The sequence below is a fragment of the Sinocyclocheilus rhinocerous genome, unplaced genomic scaffold (genome assembly GCF_001515625.1).
Source record: "Sinocyclocheilus rhinocerous isolate Xijiao unplaced genomic scaffold, SAMN03320098_v1.1 scaffold113, whole genome shotgun sequence".
Lineage (NCBI taxonomy): Eukaryota > Metazoa > Chordata > Actinopteri > Cypriniformes > Cyprinidae > Sinocyclocheilus > Sinocyclocheilus rhinocerous.
The window spans coordinates 733,767-744,813 of record NW_015646846.1 but is presented as its reverse complement, the minus strand read 5'-3'; the positions used below and the strand labels follow the sequence as shown (position 1 = coordinate 744,813).

The following is an 11,047-nucleotide window of genomic DNA, read 5'->3' as shown; positions in this document are numbered from 1 at the left end:
AGCAATAGTTATAATACTTTTTTGTATACATTTTAATTCCTTTGTTTAACAGTTCTATCGGATTATTAGACAGACTTCTATCCGTATTAGACAGAACCGTTACCGACGACAGCGAACAAGAGGGAGAATGTGAGCACTATGTGCTCAGGCGCTGCCGTTCTCAGCGCAGTCAAAATAAAAGGCCCGCCTCGAACGCATCGGCCAAACAGAAAAACTTATCAAATGTGTTAATTTTAAATGTCAGGGTAAAAAAAAAAAACTGAACACCTCGAACGCATCGGCCAAACAGAAAAACTTATCCGCCGATGCCGATATTTGAAAAAAAGCCAAATATCGGCCTTGGCGATATATCAGTCGACCACTACAACAGATTGGGCATGGGCCACCAGGGGAAGCCATCCTACACGCACGTGACTGACCGCTCGCTCGCACCAACAGGAGGGGGAGGGGGCGTGTTACTCTCTACACTGCACACAACCGGAGGGATTCCTACACATTCAGTCTTTGAGGAGACATGAAAAACAGCGCATACCGCAGGAACGGTATAACGGAAAATATTAGCGGTTTTGAAACCGTGAAATTTTCAAATCGCGGTATACCTTGAAACCGGTAATCGGCCCATGCCTACAACAGATAATACAGGAAAGAAAACAGATCTCAATTTCATAGGATATCTCAAACAGATCTCAATTTCATTACTTAGGAGATATAAGTTGTTTTAAATGCACTACAACTTCACATATTCAGTCAATATTTCAAAACTAAGTGCACTACCTCGCAAGTAACTCTTAACGCAATCAATGGACTCATTTGTAACTCTGCCTTCTCAAGGATAATGACTTATAAACAGAAAATCAACAATTAATCAAAGAAACATTCTCTCACAGCGAGGTGAAGGGAATTTTACCTCTGAAGTATTCATTGATGAGATCTTTCCTGTTGGAGCACATGAGAGCGTTGCAAAACACCAGGTCCAGACAGCAGAGCAGGAGGTGATATGAGTTGACCAGGTCATCACCAATCATATGGAAATTACCTGAAATAAAGTAGAAATCACGTCATGGGTTTACTTAAACATTTAGAACGTCAACCAGGTTTTTGCCAAATCAGTCGGAATTAGAGGTGTCCATACATAAAAATACACTACTGTTCAAAAGTTTGCAATCAGAATTTTTTTTTAAAGAAATTAACACTTTTCTTCAGCGTGGACGCATTAAATTTAGCAAAAGTGACAGTAGACATTTATAATGTTATAAAAAGATTTCTCTTTCAAATAAACAATGTTTCAAATAAACAAGAATTCTGAAAAAAAAGTATCATGGTTTGCATAAAAATATTAAGCAGCACAACTGTTTTCATTTTTAAAGAAATTAACACTTTTCTTCAGCGTGGACGCATTAAATTTAGCAAAAGTGACAGTAGACATTTATAATGTTATAAAAAGATTTCTCTTTCAAATAAACAATGTTTCAAATAAACAAGAATTCTGAAAAAAAAAGTATGGTTTGCATAAAAATATTAAATATACTGTTTTCAACATTGATAATAATAAGAAATGTCTCTTGAGAAGCAAATCAGCATATTAGAATGATTCTGAAGGATCATGTGACACTGAAGAAATTCAGCTTTGCTATCACAGGAGTGACATTTTAAAATATATTACAATAGTTATTTTAAATTGTAATAATTTTCCACAACGTTAGTGTTTTACTGTATTTTTTGATCAAATTAATGCAGATTTAGTGTCTTTTTTTTATGGATGGGCTCTTTTTATTTCACTTCTTTTGGACTGATGCATGCAACACCTGCTGAGTGCCATGAAACAGCTTGAAAGATCAAAGACAATTTTTAATATAACTCCGACTGGATTCGTCTGAAAGAAGAAAGTCATATACACCTTGGATGACTTGAGGGTGAGTAATTTATGGGCTAATTTTCATTTTTGGGTGAACTAACCCTTTAAACATTTAAAAATTATTTAAAACATTATAAAAACTTTACAGAGCTCAAACTTTTAAAAATTTAGCGCATTAAGTTTTGTTTGATGCTAAACCTTCACAAAATGTATTCATTTATTATGGCTGTCAAATAATTAACTGATTTATTTTTACGTAGTTAATAGCATTATTTGACACAGACTGTGCAAGTAGTCATATCTAAACTATACTGACAGTCTATGGTTCAAACAGGGAAGACTTCTTTCAGTCTAATTACCTTTTGTATACACAAAGAGAGTCCAACAGAACTTGAAGACGTCACTGATGTGGCATGGAAGACGCCTATAAAGAAAGAAGTATATTTGTTACAATTTTCTTCTTCAAAAGAAAGCTAAAAATGGAGAGAAAAAGCAGGCAGATTTACCGGTGTTTGCGGCTTCTAGGCAGGCGGGGAGGTTCACCCTGAGGATTCTGAAACACGTCCAGAAATATTGGCTCAAATTTACGAAAAATCACTGTCGACACTTCGAAATTGCGCTCTAGTCGACCTATGCGGCTGCGGAAATCCTGAGAGAGGTTCGACATGTCTGACCATTTCTTCATCTTGCTGAAGAACTGGATCAAACTAGAGGAAAGAGAGCATTACAACACTCACATTTTCATATAAAAACCTATTTTAACATTATAAAATAAATGCTCTTGCCATTGTTTCTCTTCTTACTCTACTACTAAAACTTTTCCATTAAATAAACTGAAATTACAGGAGACGACGTCCATCCTGCAGGTATCTGTCCATGTCTGTTTGAGATCCTTACCTGAGCTTCGCCGAACGCAGGATCCTTGTAAGGGAAACACCGTTGCCTTCCATCACACCCCGTCCCACTGTGGGGATGGAGCTCTTCCTACAGGCAGCATACAGAGAGCAGGCCAACCAGTGAACGACATCACCCTAACACAACCAAACACATTACACAAATGAACATACATTGGAATATCTCACATAGCCTACTGTATCATATGAGATACAAATAAATTTCTAAGGCCTATAAATTATCAACATAACCAGAACCTTGCTGAAAAACATGTTATACACAATCTATTACATGCCTTCTGTCGTATGATTGGTAGTTTATACATTTTCAGGCCTTTCAATATTATTGTAAAAATGACCACCTTCAGGTCATGGTTTACACATCTTTTTGTAGTGAAATCTAATGATTTTTATAAAGTAAACATAAGAACAACTTTCATACTGTTAGTAATATTTCAAGATGAAAACTCACTGGACTGAAGCAACTTAGGTTTACTTGATTATCAATATCCATACATAATTTTTTTCAGAAAAATTTATCAGTCAGGCTTCCGAGTGTTTATCTGATCTTACAATCATCATTGTACTGCACTGCGTTATATGTTTCCTCCCACAACAAAAACTAGAGCTTTGCTCATTAAACTACGCATACCATCATACTAAGACACATTATTGAGACTTGAGACATATTGAGAGAATGAATTTTTATATTTAAAAGCATTTTATGTAAATAGTCTGCTACACTATTATAAAGATCTAACTGATTTACATTACAAGCAACTGGAGATATAAATATCAGCAACTGCACCAAATAGTTTGGGCCTCTGAATAAAATAGACATTTATTTCTCCTAATCGAGTATGAGCACCATATTCCACAATATCATACTATAAGAGCCATGGAAGCCTGATGTTTCAAATATGATATAAAACACAAAACACATGTGCATAAACTTATTAAAAATATTTGGTCTAAAGGTTCAATAAAACTGTTCTATTAAAAATATATATATATGTATCAATTTTTTTTACAGGGCTCAACTTGAATAAAATTATAGTCGTCTACTATCTAAGATATAGCAACCAATAAGAAATGTGTGGGAAAATGTATCTTTCCCAGCATTCCCTTTAAATGACTTCCTCATCTTCTCTTTGTGTTTTGCTACACTATTATAAAGATCTAACTGATTTACATTACAAGCAACTGGAGATATAAATATCAGCAACTGCACCAAATAGTTTGGGCCTCTGAATAAAATAGACATTTATTTCTCCTAATCGAGTATGAGATATATATTCCACAATATCATACTATAAGAGCCATGGAAGCCTGATGTTTCAAATATGATATAAAACACAAAACACATGTGCATAAACTTATTAAAAATACTTGGTCTAAAGGTTCAATAAAACTGTTCTATTAAAAATATATATATATGTATCAATTTTTTTACAGGGCTCAACTTGAATAAAATTATACAGTCGTCTACTATCTAAGATATAGCAACCAATAAGAAATGTGTGGAAAAATGTATATTTCCCAGCATTCCCTTTAAATGACTTCCTCATCTTCTCTTTGTGTTTATGTCATGTGACACATCAGGGAATCCTCAGTCAATTCAGACGCAGAACACTAATAAAAATGTTTTTAAATGGTATTACGTTTAGATATCTTTGGGCGCTGATCGTGGTATACTTTAAAATTCGTCCAGCATAACACCTCGGTGCGACCATGGTATGTTGGATATGTACTATGGTAGTATCCTGGTATTCATACCAAGTTATCATATATGCATACCATGGTTACTTCAAAGAATACCAGAGTGAATGCCGTACTTGTTGCCTAACTGGTACGGGTTATTTTGACTATATATCTGTAAGAACACACGGATGAGTTGAAGGCAGAGCATGAGGTGTCGGTTGTTCCTGTCATTAAGTTGTCGTTTGAATGTGAATTAGTCGAACCTCGAGCGTGTAAGTGTTCCAGATGGAGCTGAAGTTCTGAAGCGCTTCTGCCGCCGTCTCTTCGTCCATATTGAGCTCCTGACAAAGCGCCTCGAGACTCCTCCGAACCGAACCATCGTCTGATTTAACGGACTCCAAATCCGTTTCATCTCCGCGCATTGCTGGAATCCGTTAAAATCCGTTAACGTCCAAAGAAAATTGTTTACGTGAAACACGGAGTTGACCCGGAACACCGCTGACCTCCTGATGCTATCCCACAATGCCGAGACACACGAATGGCGCGAAAACGGGCTCCTCTCAGCCAATGAGAGAAGAGGAATAGATGGCGTCATTACAACAACAAAGACGACAGCATGGAGGATTTAAACCTCCTCACAGTGTTTACCAAACCATTACATAAAATATAACGAATATAAATACAATATAATAAGCTCCGCCCGTTGTACTCTTTATTCCGGGACTTAATCTGTAACATCTGAATAAACAAATGTATTAATGAGAATTGTCTATGCAATTTTACAAAAATGTCCCGGTTTGTTGCGTTTTTTTTATCTCATTATATATATATATAATACTTATATGGTATTATTTGACATGTTTAACTACATTTATGACTAATTATTAAATTTTAATTAAAACGCTTCACAGACACCATACTTTCAAAGACACAAATGTTATATAAAGTATATAATGTTTTCCAAACGTGCGTTCTTATTTGCTCAATTAAATGAATAAAACAAAATACGAAAACAAGAAACTAGAACTAGTTAAAACCGAAAGTTCAAAGTCATCTTTTATTGCACAATAAAAGATCACATACCATGGTTTGAATTATATGATTGGTCCACATCCGTGTACAGGAACTATTAGAACAAAAACAAAACAAAATATCCAAAAACAAATAAAATATCCAAAAATAAATAATAAAAAAAACACCCATGACTCTCAGCATTGCTGCAGATTTCACACCAAGAGTATAAGTTCACCTTTTGTCTTGAGTAATCATCCCAATAGAGTGCACTTGCTTCAATGTAACTACAAACTTACAGTACTTCCTTGTCATGAACACTGACCATTAGTTGTATCCAATTAATTCAATGTTATTCTACAAGATCTTGAGGAACAGAACCTCCAACACAGGCTCAACAGTGACGCAAGCGCAGTTCTGCTTTTATTCTGTCTGGCTAAGCAGCTGTTATAAGAAACACCCCATAGTAGCCTGACTTGCATTCACTTTTAAGTATGGGATGTTGCTCTGCCTCGGACATTGTGACTGGGTCTTTTAGCAGGTCCTGACATGCAAACACTGACACTGACATATTGAATGCTGACAGAGTCTGATCAAAATGACACGGGCATATGGTACCACAAATTTCCCAATTCTCACTCCCCATTGGAAATGCACTATGCAAAGCAACTACAATGATCTCCCTTTGATCAATCCATGTAAAATGGAGGCAGGGGGCCAATGGGAAGGCTTTTTTGCTCTCAAGTGTATCTGGGAGCAACTATCCAGAGATGTATTTATACACACAAATAGTCAACATTACCGTTTTCAGAACTGTTCAGCTTTTATGGAAAGTAAAATGGATCAGTGTAGACATCCCATATAGGAAAACATCCAAAACCTGGAGACAGCAAGTTTGTGTACATGTTGCAATTACACAGGGAGACAATGCCGAGACAGTAAAACAATAAATACAGGTTAAATTGATCAGACTTTTGGATGAACAACCAAACAGTTTTAGCTAGGCAGAAAGATAAAATGAGTGTTACTAGGACACAGAATTGAATATATATTCACTGATCTTCAAATGAGCCCAGATATTGCACCAGGGAGACTTTCTATTCAAATAACTTGATTCAAATTGAATTCAACTGGAGTGTTTTTAAGTTTTCAAACTGTACATTTCCAACAAACTGTACATTTATAAAATCAATACACTTACAACCAGCAACGCAGCATTCTCAGTCTAACAGTCTGAACTCTCCAGGTGTACATATACTGGCTGTGATTCTCCTGAAATGTTGAAGGACTTTAATGGAGTTACGAACTTATCAAAACGTCAAAAGCAAGGATAACACAATCATCCAGACGTCTAGACGAGGTCTGTGCGTTTTTGTTCACCAGATGTTACTCAGAAAGCAGTGTAGGGACAATAGAGAAAGATCTGAGGTAAGCTTTCAGACTAACAATGAGACATTTTCGAAAGTCAAGAAGACTTTGTGCTTTGCAATACTGCTTTGAATGAGTTGAGAGAGGAAAGAGAACTGATTATGTTATTTCAAAAGACACAAAAAATGCACAAGGCCAGTATCTGTACAACTAGATTTTAACTCGTATGACTGAGACTGCTTCCCAAAACGTTGACACTGTACACAAGTACTTTGATATATATTTTCCAACATAAAGATGTAACAAACATCCATATATAAACCGCTAAATAAGGCATTGCAAAGAGAACACAAAATAGATGTGATAAGAAAGGGGAAATGTCCTATTTGGTGAATTTGGCAAAGTAAAAAAAGAAATAAGAGAAAAATAAATTACATCATGGTGTCACAAATAGTGTGACAAGGCAACAACAGCATGTTTTTTGAAGGTGACCATGATTTTTTTTTTTTGTTTGTTTGTTTAGACAAGAAATTTACAGTACAGGTTTACATAGGTCAAAATGTACAGGAAGTGGCATGTGCAAGCGTGCGCATGCGTCCACACGAACACACATAAACAAACAAGACGGAACACAATTACAGGTAAACATTCACCATGAGAACGAGACGTCTGACCATCTTCTGTCAACCCCCATCAACCCAAGGGCTTTAGTGAAGGCAAAAAAATGGTATTTGCAAAGATATTTTTGTCTTATTTTGGGTGAAGGAATATTTCACCCAAAACTTAACTCTGGCATAATTTATTCACCCCTTCATGTTGTTCCAAACTTGTATGACTGTGGAACACGAAAGGAGATGTTTTGAAGAATGTTTACACTGCTCTTCCCCACATAACAAATGCACAATGACCAGGGGTTATCAAACTTCAAGAAAGATAAAAACGTACTATAACAGTAGCCCAAACGAATTATGCACTATATTCCAAGTCTTTTAAAGACACAAGGTAGCTTTTGCATGAGAAAATTAGTTGTATGGAGTAGTTTCATGGCCATTTATGAAGCTTGACAGCCACTTCTTAATGGGAGCATGCTGCTTTTGTGCTCCACAGAAGAAATTCATACAGGTTTGAATGACATAAGGCCGAAATGATGACAGAAATTTAATTTGGGGGTGAATTATCCCTTTAAATTCACTAAAAAAAACAACAACACAGTTCTCGCAATGTTCTACCACCTGTTTTGCATCAGACTTATTTTATAAGCCCGTGTACCAATACCATTTAGAACAGAGTCTCATCTATGGCACTAAACCTTCGCCCTTGAACATGCAGCACCTCTAAGTATATATAGCCATCTCTATAAAAGATTAGTAGTATCCCAACGGGGGCATCTTATCAAAGCAACCATGTGGAAACGACATCAAAAACAATATGACAAACAAAACAAAAGATAAATCAATCTCAGGATTGTTCTTTGCCATCAATTTCAAGCCTTGCTCTTTTTGAGTTTCCATTGCACTCACCATGTTGCACTCATGCCACCTATAGCTTTGTAAAAGATTTAGGTTAAAATCTTCACTAAAATGAATACATAGCAGCAAGCAACTAAGAACAAAATACTGTGGTCCATCGAGACTGTATCAGATGCAGCTCTGCTGGTAATCTACCAATGGAACGAGTGTTTTCTTTACATTATGTTTCAAAACATAAATCTAGGCCTTATGCAACTATAAGAGCGTGATCGGAAACACGAATATGAAGTGAGACTGCCGTCTGTTTTTTGCACAATACCAACATCCTACCGCTTTCTGAGAATCTGTGAAAGATGCTAGTGAATAACACCTAATCGAAGGGGGAAAATGCTGGGGTCACTAAGTGCGTTCTCCGTCAACAGACAGAAATGTCTGAGTATCCATTCCCATGATGCAAAAGGAACACGCTAACACCAATGATGATGCTGTCCCTTTTTCAGGATTCAAGACCTCTGAGTGTTTGCATGCGTCAAGTGTCTATATCTTTAGCACACACCCAGAAGGAAGTGTAGATGTCAGTGAAATTACAAGGGCAGATCTATAAACAATACGTTGATAATCAAAGTCCTATACACAAACTTTTACAGACACGACACACACAAAAGTACTGTGGCCCAAACATGAGGATGCATTCTAGTCTCCACTGTCACACAAGCCTTGAGCATTTGGCCTAGGTTCCTCTCCCATCTCGTTTTTGTCCTTTTCCTCAGTACTTCTATCCTCAGAAGGATTTTTGACCGGAGCTAAATCTACATCAGGTCTGCCTTCTTCCATTCCGCCCTCTTGGCTCTTTTGTTCGGGTGTCTGTTCGTCTTTAACCTCCTTCGATTCCACACCATCTATATGCACACCAACATTGCTGCTTCCCTCCTCTGGTCCTTCCTCCCTAACCTTCTTCCTCTTCCTCTTGGGGCTGCCCGTGCTGTCTGCTGCGGTCATGGCGGGCAGCGCCATTATACTGCCCGGTGGCAAGAACATATGAGGATACAACAGACTATGCGACATTCCTGGGATTAGAAAAGGGTTAAAGGTCAAATGGCTGCCGGTGCTTGTGATGCTACTACTACTGCTGCTAGTGGCCACAGCTGTAGACACCGAAGCGGACACTTTCTTCTCTTCCCCTCCTTGCTTTGCGTCCTCCATATTCCCATTCTCCATGCTCATTGGAGAGCTTGCGTTATCATGTTGAGGCGCAAAATCCGAACTATCCGCTGGGTTGGAGGATGAGGTTACGGTTCCGGAGTTCATAGAAGTCACGCTCGCTGTAGTGGAGGATGCAGTTGCAGTGGACGTCGTGGACGCTGCAGTGGACAGTGGTTGATTCATCATTCCACTCATGTGAGCGCTGTACATGGGCGGCTGCACGGCCGCCATGCCGTGGAGCATCATGGGCAGCATGCTGAGTCCATTCTTGGCATCATCTCCTGACGGTATGGCAGTGGCGAAACCATGAGGAAAGCCCATGATACCGGTTAGCGGGATGCCAGGGACATTGCGGAGATTGGGTAAGCTAACCAGATCCATGCTGCCAATGAGCCCACCGTTCATGAAGAGCGGACCCATGCCAGCGGGGAGCTCGTGGGCTTTGGGCATCTCGCTGCGGGGTCGCCTGCCTCTCCTACGTGGACCGGGATCCCGACATACGGGTCCAGAGAGGATGCGTGTGAATTTGCCTTCTGGCAGAAAACCCTGGGATAGTGGGATACGAAAACTTAGTGTTGGTTTACAAGGAACAATTTCATTCAGCATCTAGAAAGTCAAAGACATAAAAATGGCACATATATATGGCATAAAGTTTAAAGTAGTTTCATTCAAAATCATCAATTATTTCACAACTTTCTGAAATTATTTTTTCTGATTGGTTAATTGCACTAAAAATGTGCACACATATCATATATAAAGTAATTTCATTCAAAATCATTAATTATCACAAATCACTGAAATTCTGGATTCTGATTCCAATGGAATGGATTTCAGTGAAACACAATTTTACATTTTAAAGGGATAGTTCACCCAAAAATGAAAATTAACCCATTATTTACTCACCCTCAAGCCATCCTAGGCATATATGACTTCCTTCTTTCAGACGAATCCAGTCGGAGTTATATTAAAAATTGTCTTTGATCTTCCAAGCTGTTTAATGGCAGTCAGCGGGTGTTGCAGTTCATCAGTCCAAAAGAAGTGAAATAAAGCGCATCCATCCATAATAAAAAGTGCCTCACACGGCTCCGGGGGGTGAACAAAGGCCTCCTGTAGCGAATCGATGCGTTTTTGTAAGAAAAATATCCATATTCAAAATGTAATAATCACTTTAATCTAGCTTGCGCCAACAGTTGTACACGGAAGCAGCTCCGGGAGGATGACGTAAGATGTTGGCTTTGCGCATGTGCCGTTAAATCTCGTGAAAACCAATGTTTGTTTATAGGAGCAAAGGAAGCAAAGTTTCCTTACTTTAGCAAAGGAAAACCAGTCTCCTCTTGGCTTATATCGAAATCCTCCGACATTCTTCTTTACAAATCATCGTCTTGTTCTTCTAATTAGTGACCTTTGTTTTGATCTCTCCCCTGCGCTTCCATGTTCGTCACTTCTGAGCGGCACATGCGCAACGCCGACCTCATACGTCATCCGCCCGGAGCTGCTTCCGCGTACAACTGTTGGGGCAAGCTACATTAAAGTGATTATTACGTTTT

At 38.2% G+C, this 11,047-nt stretch overlaps 2 protein-coding genes across 5 annotated transcripts in view; both read right to left on the bottom strand.

The window, feature by feature from the left end:
- Positions 1–4,998, bottom strand: part of LOC107708126 (retinoblastoma-like protein 1) — a 13,823-nt gene extending 8,825 nt beyond the window's left edge. For all 3 annotated transcript variants that reach the window (XR_001636324.1, XM_016512276.1, XM_016512277.1), the window contains exons 1-5: positions 4,713–4,998; positions 2,753–2,886; positions 2,362–2,562; positions 2,215–2,279; positions 908–1,036 (exon numbers count right to left, since the gene is read on the bottom strand). Coding sequence is in view for 2 of the 3 variants with exons in the window: in XM_016512276.1 (XP_016367762.1) it covers positions 908–1,036; positions 2,215–2,279; positions 2,362–2,562; positions 2,753–2,886; positions 4,713–4,871 (688 nt within the window). In the remaining variant the exon portion in view is untranslated. The remainder of the gene's footprint in view (positions 1–907; positions 1,037–2,214; positions 2,280–2,361; positions 2,563–2,752; positions 2,887–4,712) is intronic.
- Positions 4,999–7,985: 2,987 nt separating this feature from the next.
- LOC107708125 (chromodomain-helicase-DNA-binding protein 6-like) overlaps positions 7,986–11,047 on the bottom strand; it is a 43,912-nt gene continuing 40,850 nt past the window's right edge. For both annotated transcript variants that reach the window (XM_016512275.1, XM_016512274.1), the window contains one exon: positions 7,986–10,046. In XM_016512275.1, the coding sequence (XP_016367761.1) occupies positions 8,991–10,046 (1,056 nt within the window). In that variant the 3' untranslated portion in view covers positions 7,986–8,990. The remainder of the gene's footprint in view (positions 10,047–11,047) is intronic.